The sequence below is a fragment of the Coloeus monedula genome (genome assembly GCF_965178545.1).
Source record: "Coloeus monedula genome assembly, chromosome: 3".
Classification (NCBI taxonomy): domain Eukaryota; kingdom Metazoa; phylum Chordata; class Aves; order Passeriformes; family Corvidae; genus Coloeus; species Coloeus monedula.
In genome coordinates this window covers 1627988-1641935 of record NC_138783.1, presented here as the reverse complement: position 1 = coordinate 1641935, position 13948 = coordinate 1627988, and the positions used below count along the sequence as shown (strand labels likewise).

General features: G+C 49.3%; 1 protein-coding gene across 1 annotated transcript in view; it reads right to left on the bottom strand.

Annotated features, from left to right (window-relative positions):
• Positions 1–12735: 12735 nt before the first annotated feature.
• The window catches only part of FCHSD2 (FCH and double SH3 domains 2), a 120236-nt gene continuing 119023 nt past the window's right edge, over positions 12736–13948 (bottom strand). Inside the window, exon 20 of the mRNA XM_082277343.1 lies at positions 12736–13023. Coding sequence (XP_082133469.1) covers positions 12940–13023 — 84 coding nt within the window. The 3' untranslated portion in view covers positions 12736–12939. The remainder of the gene's footprint in view (positions 13024–13948) is intronic.

Sequence of the window (13948 nt, the reverse complement as noted above, 5' to 3'; positions counted from 1 at the left end):
AGCGCTAAATGGGCTCTAAATTCCGTGGGAACGGACACGAGAGTCAGCAGTGTGTACAGTAAAACACACAAATGATAATTCACCCCGGGCTTATACCTAGAAACCTGCTCTGCTGCCCAGTCGTTGCTGTCAGAGGATGCTCTGCTTAACAGGAAACACAGCATGGCTTGGTTGGGAAGTGACCTTAAAGCTCATCCCGTTCCACCCCCTGCCATAGGCAGCAGGGGCACCTTCCACCATCCCAGGCTGCTCCAAGCCACTGGCCTTGGACACTTCCAGGGATCCAGGGGCAGCCACAGCTGCTCTGGGCACCCTGTGCCAGGGCCTCCCCAGCCTCCCAGGGAACAATTCCTTCCCAACATCCCATCTCTGCCTGCCCTCTGTCAGTGGGAAGCCATTCTCCCCCTTGTTCTGTCACACCACTATTTTTTTAATGGTTTAGGGATTGTAGGGGATTACAAAAATAATAACGATAACGGGTAGAGCTGATGCACAGCCTCTAGGAAGCGGAGATTTAAACTGCATTTTATCATGGATGTTATTGTGGTTTGCAGCTGGACGCGATGATCTCAAGGCCTTTTCCAACCTAAATGATCCTGTGAAAAAGCCCACAGTGCTCCTGACTACAACCACAGCAGGAACAGCAGCAGGACCGGTAAAGCACCGGAATCCCACCCATCCCCCGGAGGATCCCGCTCTGCTCTTTTCCAGGGAAAAGCCTGGTTTGCCACTAGATGTCAGTGCAGACGGTTTCCAGAGCGGGAAAAGCCTCTTCCCGGGGGTTCATTTATCCAGAATTTGAGGGATGGCCGAGCATCTCACGGTGCACTTGGCAGAGACAGGTGGCGGTGGCGGTGAGGAATTGCGTCCCCTCCTGTCACCAGACACCTTTGTCTCTCTCTGCTGTGCCCAGCCATCCTGCCCGTCCCTCAGCCAGCTCCCTCTGCTCTCCCTTAGCCTAGGATTCTCTTTCCCACGCGGAACAGCAGGCTTCAGAGAAGCGTCCAGCAGCTGGGGATGTCTCTGTACAGCGATTTGAGCCCTATCAACCAGGGTCTCAAATAATTTTTCAGGAAAGACCCTCCCAAGCTGCACAAACCCCATTCTGCTGTTTTCCAGCGTGGGACTACCATACTTTCAGAGCACAAAATATCTGCCCAAGATCATCTTTTTTTTAGGCTGAGCTTACCCAGGAGAGCCTCACCCAGGGTATTCCTGAATCACACACAGACAGGGAAAGGCACAGCACGAGCAAAAAGCCTGACCCTGATGCGTGTCCCCTTTTGAATGCCCTATTAAGGACAAACTATGTGTTGTGTCAGCATTTCAGGTCAGCACCGAGGGCTGGAGCCAGGCACAAAGCAGGGGCCTGGGTGGTGTTTGGCACCAAGGGAATGTCCCCTGTCCCCCCAGACATGGCCTGGCTAAGCCAGCAGGGTCCGAACCGTGGCCTTCACAGCTGGGGCCATTTCAGTCCCTTCCCCAAATAGCAATGCGGGATTCCTCCCTCAGCTCCAGCTGCAGCCCAAACCAGCCTTGGGTGATGCTCCCAGGTGCTGGGACTGGATTCTGGGCTAGCTGGAGATGTCCCTGCTCACTGCAGGAGGGTTGGATTAGATGACCTTTAAAGGTCCCTTCCAACAGAGCCATTCCATGGTTCTGTGAATTCATCTCTGCTCCATCCCTGCTGAAATGGAGGCTGGCAACATTCCAAAACAGCTGTGACATGCCTGCACCCCTCTGCAGAGAGCTCAGGTGTGGTCCAGCAGGTCCCAGTGGCTTCCCAGGCCAAGCAGTGGCTTGGATCTGCAGCAGGCCTGGGATTATCCATAAATCCCATGACAGACCCTCAGGTTTCTGGGTCCCCACCCTCGGGGACTACACCTCTGCTGTTCCCCATTTCCCACTTTTTTGTGGAGCCACAGGCACAGGAGCTCCCTTTGTCCCCAAAGGACATCCAGGGGGATGGAAAAAACTTCGGGGTTGCTGCAGCAAAATCAAAAGGTTCCTGACTGACCTCCTGGCTCCCTCCCTCCTTCTCCGGGAGCACCAGGCAGTCCCCTGGGTTGAAGTGGGGTGTTCAGGAATGTGCCAGTGATGCCAGCTCTGCTGCAGAACCCGACCTCACTCCACTGCCCAGGAGCTGGGATTAGTCTCCATAGGCTGCCACACAGATGGAGCCACCGGCTCTGGCTCCAGCCACGGCCCTCCCTGGCTCCGGGCACAGGACAGGCACCCCTCACATCCCACCTGCCCCCAGCCAGCACTAAACCCTGGGCTGCAGCCCCTGCTCTGGCAGCAGCGCTGGGATCTCCTCCTGGGCCGTGCAGCCACAGGCAGGAGCCAAAGCAGGGCTGCAGGGGAAGGATGTCAGCCCGGCTGCGGCACTCGGCAGCAGAGGAACCCCGCGCCCACGGGGACGGCCCCGGCAGGTGCCAGGGGTGACGCCAGCTTCCCTCGCTGTGGGGGATGCGGCTCGGAGCAGGTTCGGGAATCGGGAGCTGTCCTGCCTCCCCCCAGCTCCATTCACTGCCCAGACAGCAACATGGTTTATGGCAGCTGAAGGCCATTGCACGGGCTCAATTAATCCAGTATTCCAGCGCTTTCTCCCCGGGAAGCTGGCTCCTGTTCAGAGCAGGCAGGAGGGGCTGGCAGCCCTTTGCAGGGAAGAGGCCAGGACAGACACCAGCTTTCCCAGCTTGCAGGCACACTGGATTTTGGGATACCTCCTGCTTTCTGTGGGTCATGACAAAAGGTGGCATTGGGAGCGAGTGTCCTGCCTGGGAAAGTCCCTGACTGCCATTGCTGCTCCCAAAATAAGGGAGATCTGCAGGCACCAGGGACTGTGCTGGCTCTGCAAAGGAAGGATCAGGGAACAGCCTTGGGGGCATCAAAAATACAAACTGGTACAGGCAGAAGCACAGGGTCTGCCCATTCCTGCTGGGGTCCCTCCAGCTCGGACACCTGCAGGATTTGGGGTGACACGCTGGGTTCCCACTCATGCCAGGCCCCATCACCTCTCTGGATGTGCCTGAGGAATTCAGGAATCCCCCTGGCTGGAGCCTGTTCCTTATGATTTCCCTCTGTGCAAACACAAGCCATGGTGCTCCAGGGGGATTGGGACAGCCCCATCCCAACCTACATCCCACCACCTTTTACTGCAGGAACCAGCAGCCAAGGACAGAAAACCTCCCAAATCACCTTCCTTAAAACCATCAGAGGCACTGCAGAGCTACTGAATTTTCCCAGGGAGTAGCTGTGGAAAACGAAACCTAGGGTGGAGATGGACAAGATGAGATAGTTTGCATTAAATGAATGGAGATGGATCCTGGAAGGTAATTCAGCAGAGATAAGATGAACTGCAAGCAGCAGTTGTAAAGCATTTGTAAAGTCTGACTCAGACAGGAATTTTACTGCAGGAGATGCAGTATTAGAGTTTACTGCTGCAGCTGGAGCAGCTGCTACTGCCCAAGCTATACAACCCCCTCACTGAGTTACTCACCGCTCCCTGGAAATCTTCCTGGGAAACGTGTTCTGCCTTCCCACATGGAGCAGCCCCTCAGAGCAGGGAGAGATGGAGGGAACAGGGCTGGGAGGAGCAGGGGTCAGGGCCACATTTACAGGCCTTCTGTAAACATTTCACACCCAGGAGGATTTACTGGTTCTGGCAAGAACACAGGGAATAAGTCCAGCAAACTTTCCGGCAGTATGGGAAGGTGGCGGGATCCTGCAGGACAGGGATGGAAGAGGGCACCGTGTTTCCAGGCAGAGACAGCTCTCAGCTGCCCCAGTCCCATCCCCTTCCCTGCAGCTGGAAGAGCAGGACTGAAATGGGGGCAGCGCCAGCTCAGCTCCAGGCTAAGGACGAATAACTGCTCCGGAAAGGTGTGTGTGACCCTCCAGGAGAACTCACACCTCTGAGGACACGCTAAAGCTTGAAAATCAACACCCCTCAATTGCCAAATGGGTAAAACAGAAGCTGTGCACCAGAAGTCCTCTGGATTTAATCCAGGAATTGCAGCACTCAGCAAGGTGTCAGTGAAGCACAGAGCCTGACCCAGCAGCTAACTCGATTGTAATCCCAGCCTGCTACCTCCAGTACATCCGATAAGTCGTTGGCAGTGTTTTAGTGGCTGTTCCCAAACAGCTCCATCACTCCGACACTTTCCTTTGGGCACCTGCCCCGCTAAACAAGATTTTGCTTTGCTGCCTGGATTCACTTTAAGGATTTCAAGCAGACTAGTAAATAATTTATACTTCCTTTAGAAACAGGAAATGGAAAAAGGATGCTTGGTGTGCTGTTTAGCTGGGAATCCTTGGGCTTGTTACTATTTAATGAACCGAGCAGCTGCTGGGAGAGGTCATTCCAGCAGCTCACACCTGGCCCCGCGGCTCTGGGTGAGGGATGTAAATTGAAACTTTAATGGGCATTTCCAGGAGAGCAGTTTGCCCTGGCACTGTCACCCGAGACCCAGCAGCTTCAGCAAGTGATTCTTAATCAGTTTCCAAGCCCCAGGAAATAGGCTGAGGGCACGAGGGGCTGGTTTGCCCCAGCACCACATTTTGTGATGATTTACAGCTGCACTGAGATAAGGCTGGTGACAAAGGCCATTCCCTGCTCTTCGTGGTGGAACTGCCGATGTGACACACGAGGATGGGCCTGGAAGGACAGAACAAGGGGGAATGGCTTCCCACTGCCAGAGAAATCCATGGAGCCATCCATGTGAGAGGACGACACCCTCGAACAGTTGCAGAGCACTGGAGGCAGTAAAGCTAAAAGGACTTGCTGAGGCTGCAGCAGGAGCCAGCAGGGCTCAGGTCCCAAATCCCAGACCCTCAGTCTCAGAGCTCCCAGGATTCCAGCTCCCCGTTTGGACAAGGGGAAGCAGAGCTGCTCTGCCAAGCTGTTCCCAGGCGCTGCAGCAGCAGGGAGGGAGGTGCTGGTCCAGGAGCAGCCTGGCAATACCCAGCTCCGTGCTTTCCCTGCTTTCCCGTGTCTCCTCTCCACCCCAGAGACACAGCCAGGGAGCAGCAGTGATAAACTGGCTGTTGGTCCAAGCACAAGGTTATTTTCTAGGACATTAAGCAGAACCCTCAGATGCCAGCTTGCAGGAGAGCCACGAAGAGCGACAACACACCTGACCAGAATGCAAAAGCAGACCTGCAAACTTAACACCTCTTTTCCCCCCCCTTATCTGTTAAAAATAGCTTTAGAGGGGGAGCTCAAAGCAGTGTGAGGGGCAGCTAGCTTTAGAAAATGAGCAGTTTCAGCAGAAATATCCAGTGACCACCACCCAGAGAGCTCTGATTTTTGGTATCTCAGCCATACACATCTCAAATTAAACATTCAAGCTGCAATGCAGCCCAATTGTTTGGCAGGGGCTAATAAAAACCTGAAAATCTTTACCCAGCCTGCTTTTCTGCAGGAGTAATACCACTAACATCCCAGAATTATCTCCATCTATGCCTGGCTAGGACTCCAAATCAATAAATTGTCTCCTCTCCCTCAGATTAGCTCGGTCAGGTAATTTTGAAAGCAGCAGCAGCAGTTCCCCACTGATAGGCAGAGCAGCTCTGCCAGCTGAATTAGCACGGGATCCCTCATTATCCCTGAGCAATCCCACTCCAACAGTGTCCTTGGGGAATAATTTGCACTGACCTCAACAATACTTTGTGGCAGTCCAGGAATCAGGAGTGCTGTGTTTATTATTACCCACAGTTATGGAATTTAATATTTGGATTAATATTTGGAATTAAATTTCTGTTTGGAAAAAAGAAAAAACAGAAAAAAATAACCCCCCCACCTGTTTCTCTGGCAAAAAAAGAAAAAAAAACCAAGCACACCCTTTTTAGAAAAACATTACATTTTGGTTTTCCCTCCTGCCACTTTCTTTCCTGGCTCAGCCTCAGCTCCAATGTCCCAAGCACCCCAGGAGTGCTCAGATCCTTTCACAGAAATTCCTGGGAAGTCCAAGCACTCACTGCTTCCAAAGCCTTTCCTGCAAAGCTCTGCCCAAAGGAGCATCCTGTCACTGGCATCCTGTCACTGGCTTTGTCACCTCCCCCTATCACTGATGTTCTCAGAAACACACAAGTCCTTCAGCCACAGTTCCCTCTCTGTCCCTTCTCTTGATGCCACACAAAGCACCCCTTCCTCCTTTTTAAGGAGCACCAATGATTTCTGCCATCAAATTACCAAGAAAATTGCCAATTCTCTTTTAAACCCCCCAGCAGAACCTGCAGCAGGAGACCCTGGGAGCATGAACAGTGTGATGGATCAGAGCTCCCTCCTCAGAAACCAAGATGTTCTTATGGAGGAAGATGTGGGATTAATACCAGAATATCCTTTTTTTTAAAATCCTGTAAACCTTATTTTTAAACCATCAGCTTCTCATGTCTCTTCATGCAGGTTTACTCCAGGAGTTAATCCAGGGTTGCTGCTGTTTTCCAGACAGTGCCCTCCCTCCATCCCTTCCCTCTGCTAAGCAAAGAGGCCCCAGTCTTAGAGAAATTAATTAGTGCAGTAATTTGCCCGGGACACAGAGGAGAAGCTGAATTTGTCCCACTCCGCAGGATCCAGCTGAATAAAAAAGACAAATAGCTGTGCTGTGGGATTTAAAAAAGCTGCTGTCAGCATTCCCAATGCAACCAGACCTGGAAATTCATTCATCTTTCACTAAACAATGGCAAAAGGAGAAGCAATTACAGTAGACAAAACTAATTACAGCAGAGCTGAAGCACAGCTCACAGCGCTCACTCTTCAATCTGCATTCAAAAAGAAAAATCCAACCCCAAAACCACTCCATCAAAAGAAGGTGAGAATCTGGGAGTGCAATAAAAGCAATTTTGAAATAGAAGGGGCACTTCAGCATGGCAGAGATTGCTCTTTGTATGGGGAAACCTTCAGGTGATGCTGGCAGTGATTGGCAAACAGGACGCAGGGGTTGGGAGGATTTGTCCAGGGGTGATGCTGGAGTGGGGGCAAGAAATGAGCTCCCAGCTCCTTCTCCGTGGGGCCCATTCCACGTTCACCTCGCAGCCCCGTGAGTTTTGGCGGGATGTGTTTAGCTGCCGAAGAACTGGAGCACGGTGTTAATAATGCCAAGGCCTGGGGTTAGATCCCCAAGAGCTGCACTCCATGAGCCTCGGGGGTCCCTTCCAACTCAGAATATCCTGGGATCCTTGTGGAGCTCAACTTGCACACTCGTGGCTGAACAGCTTCTCCTTCCATAATGAAGACAAAGCACTCCAAAGGCAAGTTAATCCCTGTTTCCTGATCCTCACAGCCAGCCCTGCCTGATCCAGAATGCTCCAGGAATATTCACATCTTTGGGTGAAATGATCTAAGAGAATCCAAAGCCTTCTGTGAAGCCCATTTAATCCCTGGCCATGCTCCAGGCTGGCAAGGGGCAGTGACAGGTTCTGTGAGAGGCAATTCCTGATCCCCAGAGCTGGATGTCCCTCCAAGCCTGGCTCCTGCTCACTTTGGATACCAGCTGTGAAATCCAGCAGACAGCAAAAGGAATTTTGAACAAAGTGGCAGAAGAACCGCTGCTTAACACACTCGAGACAGACTGGAAAATGGATTGCAGGGAGAAAACTTCAAGTGGGAAGAGCAGGAGGAATGGGATTGGGCTGCAGATGGATGTGGCAGACACCACCTCAGGCCTCACTCCCTGGGGATGTGGGCCAGACTCTGGGGATTTGAAAGCCTCCACACGCCATTTCCAACACACATACCTGCCACTGGCTACAGCACATGTTTTATTCCAAAGAATTTCTGGGAGCAGACACAAGGCCATGGCAGAATGCTGGTTTTTTCCATGGATCCTTAAGGAGGTACAGTCTGAAGCCTCGATCCTGGAACCCCATTCCTGAGTCTCCGTGGCCACTGCACAGCACCCAGCCCAACACTGTTTAGCACAGCAGTTCTCCCTGTCAGAGAATCATTCAGGAAGATCCTTTCAGATCATGGAGTCCAGTAACTCCCCCAGCATTACCAGGGCCACCACTGATCTGTGCGCCCAAGTGCCACATCCAAAGGGCTTTAAATCCCTCCAGGTACTGGGACTCACCAGTGCTCTGGGCAGCCATGCCAATGCCTGACCACCCTTTCAGCAAAGGTTTTTTCCCTGATATCCACCCTAAGCCTCCCTTGGCACAACTTGAGGCCGTTTCCTTGTGTCCTCTGGTTCTGTTCTAGGATTCTCTACATTTTCAGCCCGGAGAGAAAAAGGCTGGGGAGAACTCTTTGATGTGCAGCAATGCTGGAAGGGAGGATGCCAAGAGGATGGAGCCAGGCTCTCCCCAGCAGTGCCAGGATCTGAGGAGATGCACAGGTACCTGTCAGACCCACTCTCCCCCTCCTCCCTGTGCTGCTCCAGCAAGCAGAGGGATTTCCCACCTCTCCATTCTGGTATCACTGCAGTGCTCTCTCTCCTTTTCTGGCTGAAATGACCTGCAATGCAGAGGCGCACTTGCTGCACTGATCCTGCTGCCAGATCCGTAATCCTCAATCCCCCTGGGGAATGCCTGGAGTAGGAAACCACTTGGCATGGCAAGCACGTCAGCGTTTTCCTGGCTGCATTTTTTATTGTCTCTTTGCTGCATCCCTGACTTGAGTTAAGTTTTCTTCCCTTTCATCCCTCACTTTCTGCAGCCTCCCCCTGTGCCGTGCACTGAGGTCTCAATATCCCTGAGCTCCCCCCTCTTGGAGACACCTGTCCAGGTGTAGGGGGACAGCACATTTACTCCCATCCATCCCATGATTTTCATGCAGGGCAACAGATCTGCAAATGGAAAAAATCTGGAGAGACAGAACTCTTCCCTTTACAGAGGCATCCCCTCCTTCCTGGGAGGCTCTGAAGGCTGACTGAGGTAGATTCCCTGCTAATCCTGCCCCTGCTGTGCTGGGATTTACAAGGTATTAATTATAGGGACCTTGCTGGAAAAGCAAGCAGGGAAACGGTGCAAGCTGCAGAGCAGCCAGGCTTCCAAGAAGCAGAAGATGCTTTATTTAGAGAAGATGGTGTAGTTTTTGTTTTCTTTTTTAATTACTATCAGCAGTGAGAGACATTTGTGCTGTATGGGAAAGAGAACTCGCCCACTTGCTTTGGTTCCTTTTAATATTTCCATAAAACAAACAAAAAGAAACCCTGGCACAATTTTAGTGAACATCACATCGTTCACCCCATCTCTTCTACCCTCCTACCCATCTGAGTCCTATTATTCTTTTTGAAAATCACTGAATCCCAGACTGGTTTGGAACAGAAGAGATCTTAGATCACCTCTCCCACCCCCTGCCATGGGCAGGGACACCTTCCACTGTCCCAGGCTGCTCCAAGCATCAATGTCCAGCCTGGCCTTGGACACTGCCAGGGATCCAGGGGCAGCCACAGCTGCTCTGGGCACCCTGTGCCAGGGCCTGCCCACCCTCCCAGGGAACAATTCCTTCCGAATACCCAATCCATACCTACATTCTTTCAGTTTAAAGCCAAAATCTGGGAACCAAAGCAATCAGAGGAAACCTCGGCTCGAACAGATCCTGCTGCCAACTTCCAGGGACCCACATTTCACCCTCTGCACTGGGTAAGTTCCCCAGACTCCTTCTCTTAACCATCCCAGGCAGGAAATAGAGCCCTGGAGCCTTTGTGGTTCCTTAGCACCTCTTTTTACCTCTAAGTGGTCGCTGTGTGCTGCTCACACCGTGCTCATCTCTCACTGGCAGGAAGGCACTTCAGGGAGAAGAGGTTTTCACGGAACATCAGTCAGTGGCAAGAACGATGGGATCACAGCACAGCTGCTGCTGGCTCTGTTTTGGGAAGGAGGAAAACTAAAGGCATGAAGGGGGTCTGTTAAAAATGGAAGAAAGGAAAAGTGGCTCCGCTGGTGGATTTGAGGATTAAAATAGTTTTTAAGTCGTAGTGGTTGTGAAAAGGACTCCAAGTAACAAGCAAGAAATGAAAAGGACAAAGCTGTCAGAGCAGCAAGGCAGGACAATAATTCTTAGAGGAGCACCGTGAATCCATATAAAAAGCAGGCAAGAAGGAATTTCTCAAAGGAAGAGGCTGCAGGAGCTCAGGGGAAAAAAGTGAAGGCCTGTGCAACAGCTCTGTGGGAGGAGCGAAAGCCTGAAGATCCACCCCAACCCCACGGTAAAGTCCTGTGTTCCATGAGGGAAAAAGAGTCTTCAAAACCAGGGAGCACATGGAAATGATGGATCATTTGGCACCTTCCACCTGTAGGAAAGTGGGATTAGCCCAGAAAGGAGATGGTCCCTGGTGGGCGGCTTCTCAGTGCAGGAAGAAAATCCAACATGGAAACGCAGCTCACAGAGGGATCCCAGAGCTGGAGAGGCTTGGGATGCAGTGGGAATACTCCTGGCACAATTAGGCAAATCGAGCCCATTAAAGGACAATCACTCTGAAGGGTTGTTATCAATCACTCCCCTTGCTTTCTTTAGGCAATTATCCTAATTGCATCAGGGCTATTAAGCAATTATTTTGATAACTGGAGCTTTGTTGCTGGCTCTTCATTTTTGGCAGCGTTTTGTCCCTTGTATAAATGCCCCCTCTGAAAGATGTTTAAAGCTGATTTTAAGGATGTGCTTTTCCCGAAGCACAAGATTCAAATTTCCATGTAAAAGCACAAAACCCCTCTCAAGAAAACGCTGATTTTTATCCCTGGGTTTTCCCTCAACCCCCCCACCCCCCAAATCTCCCATGGCACCAGGGATTTAGTTCCACTTTTTTATTATTCAACTTTTTATACATAATAAATACAAACTTTTTACAGCCAATATAAAGAAAGCATTTGCACTGATGCTTTCAGGGTGTACTGAGCTGTACACGATGCGACGGCCGATACATGCCCTGTATGAAGAAATCATAAGTAAAAAGGAGGCATCTTTTTACAACTTTTCTTCCTTTTTTTGCCTTTTTTTTTTTGCTTTTTTTTCCACTTTTGTTTTTTAAATAAAATTAGCAGCTCTTACAGAAAATATTTTAAAATACAACTAAAGAGACTTTTAAATAAAAATTTTCTGGATTTTTGAAAGTCCGAGTGTGAAGGACACAGAAAAACTGGCCGAAGGAATTGAACATGAACATTTATGGCAAAAACTTGGTTTTCTTCTGCGTTGTGAAGATCTCAAAAGATTTGCAAACAGTTAAATCTTTTTTTTTTTTTTTAAACTTTTCTTTTTAAACTTAAGAATAAGTTTGATAAACACATAAAAAGACCTCAAACAGATCAACAGGACAAGAGGTGCAAAAGAAGGAATAAAATGGAAAAGACTTCATTGGACAGTCACTGATTCCATAACTGATCCATGAATCGTTGTCCTCAGACAGCCCCACTCTTGGTTAAGGATCCCACTGGGAAAGGAGACTGGCAAGCACTGGATGTCTCAGAGACCCAGCCTGGGTTGGGATTTACAAGTATGTGCAAAGTTTATGATAAAATCTTGTTAGATGAGTTGTTGGGTTTTTGTTGTAAATGCAGCCTCAAAAAATAGCCCTTGTTAGTAAACTAAAGGTAGAAAACTTACTGGCTTTGAAAAAAAACCATGAAGACACAAGAGAACCCACAAACAGCTCCAAATCTGACCTCGGGATGCCTTTGATCCGAAGTTTTCATCTGATGGAGAATGCTGACAATATTTTAGTCAGTACCCGAAGAAAAACCTGTTTTCATCCAGTTTTTCCCTCTCCTCCAACCATTCTGCTCCATGTTCAACCTCAGAATATTCTTTGCCCTTTTCTGTCAAAAAGCCAAAATCCAAGCTCCCTTTACAGAGCTCTCTGAGGGAAATGTGAAACTCTTTCCTCCCAGTTTCTTTCCTGAGAGGAATTGGACACATCTCGGGCACGAAGGTGGTGTGAAGGCAGAACCCGGAGCTGCTCCTGGCTCCCTGGCTTTGGCTGGTTACTGGGACTGGGGTGGGAAAAGGCTACAGGACCATCCAATGCAACAACTAAATGCATGTAAATACTCTAAATGGAACTGCTAACTCTAGAACTCAGGTGGTTTGATGACAAAGATACACTGCTAATGTTGGATAATAAAGTACACGGCAATAACTGGGATAAGAGTGACCCAAATGCTTTAAAAAAATAAAACAAACCCAACAAAAAAAAAACCAAAATCCCCAAAATCTGCTAAGAAAAAAAAAAAAAAAGAAAAAGCAGCTCAATTTCCAGATCTAGACAAAATCTCACTTGCTTTTTTGCTTGTCTACCTGTTGGTTTCTGCTTTGGAAGAAGATGTTGCTGCTGGTTCAGCACCTCCATGTTAGATCCTCTATGAGTAAATGCACCGAGTAAACACAAAAATCCAAGGCAGAATGTTCATCTGTGAACCACTGACGAGGGGAGCACCCATGGAATGAACACTTCTGCTTCTCTGGGAGATCATTTCCCATTTCTTCCTTTCTGCAGGGAGATTCAAGAGGAGCCAGCCTCTCCTTTAGACTTCTTTTTCCATTCCCTTTTTCATTCATCTGATGAATACCTGATCAGGCAGGTGATGCTACTGGAAGGATCCACAATCTTTAACACATTCCTATGGCAACAGTAATATACTGTACTAATGCACAGGAGCAAAGGATGCTAAGACTAAGCTGCATGAACAAGGCTCTTTCTTTGTCTCCACATAAAAATGGAGCATCTTCTGCCAAGAAAAAAAGCCAATCTTGGCCTGTCTTGGTTTGTGCTAAGAGAGGAAGAATTATGTAGAGAAATCCAAACAAACAGACAAAAAACAAAAGGCACAAAATATTCATAACTGTGGGAAGGAATCCGCCGGGTCACTGCCACATAAAATCCTCCCTACCACTCGCTCTAGTCCAAGTCTTCATCATGCAAAGGTGCCTAAAAACGAGATCGACCAAAAGCTGTGTTTGGCCTTGATTGTAGCACTACTAATTAGCCAGTCCCCTCGTTACACCAGAGTGATTTCCACGTCCTCGATCTTCTCCGCGGGCCGGCGGTGGTGCTGTGTCGGGGGGGGTGGAGCTGCTCGCACCTGCAACAGCCAGAACCAGCCTGTGACTACCACAAAATGGCCAATTTCCACCAGAAACCCCTCACATTTCCTGCACAGACCTCCAGGCTCACCCCTGCAGATGGTGCAAACAAGCAGGTTGCGTATCCAGCGGGATTCAGCTCCAGGGCTCCTCAACTGAGCCATCAGGGATTTTCCTTATGGCCTGTCACAGATTCTCTCCAGGGAGCAATCCCACATCTATTCTGCCTGTGTCCAGGGATAAGCCAGGATGCAAAGCTGGGAAAGACTCATTGCATGCTGAATCTGATGATGCTTTTGCCTGTAACTTCTGTGCAGTGGGAACTACCAGAACGTTTGGCTGCATCTGACTCACTGGTATTTCATCAATCACCAACCTCAACAATACACACCCAAAATCTGATATTGTTTTCACTCTCTGCCACATCAGTCAAGTTATTCTTGCTCCTGACAGAGATCACCTTTAGTGCCTTTAGAAGGGTTTTTAGGATACCATTTCAGAATACACCAGACTTGCTACGGAAAACATGAACTGTGGAGCAATCCTGCACCAAACTGCCCAATACTACTGGAATATTCAGAATGAATTTTTGAACATTCCAAATAGCTCTTTTTCTGCAAGCTCATTCACTAAGAAGGCCAGGAAAAGACAAATGTTATATTTTAGTATGACTTGGTTTAGGGCTTTGGAACCCCCCAAAACTTGATTTCAAAGTTAACTGTAGGAGATGGATTTTGTCAAGTTCTAAGTGATTAAATTCTTCCTTTCCTTTTCTAGCAAAACTCCTTTTTCTAGGCAGCAAAGACAACACAAAATCCTCATCATTAAGAATCGTGAATCCAAACCCCTCAAACCAAAGGGGCTGGAAATAAATATAATCCCAAATGTGCAGGACACTGATGGAAAGCAGGAACTGTATAAACC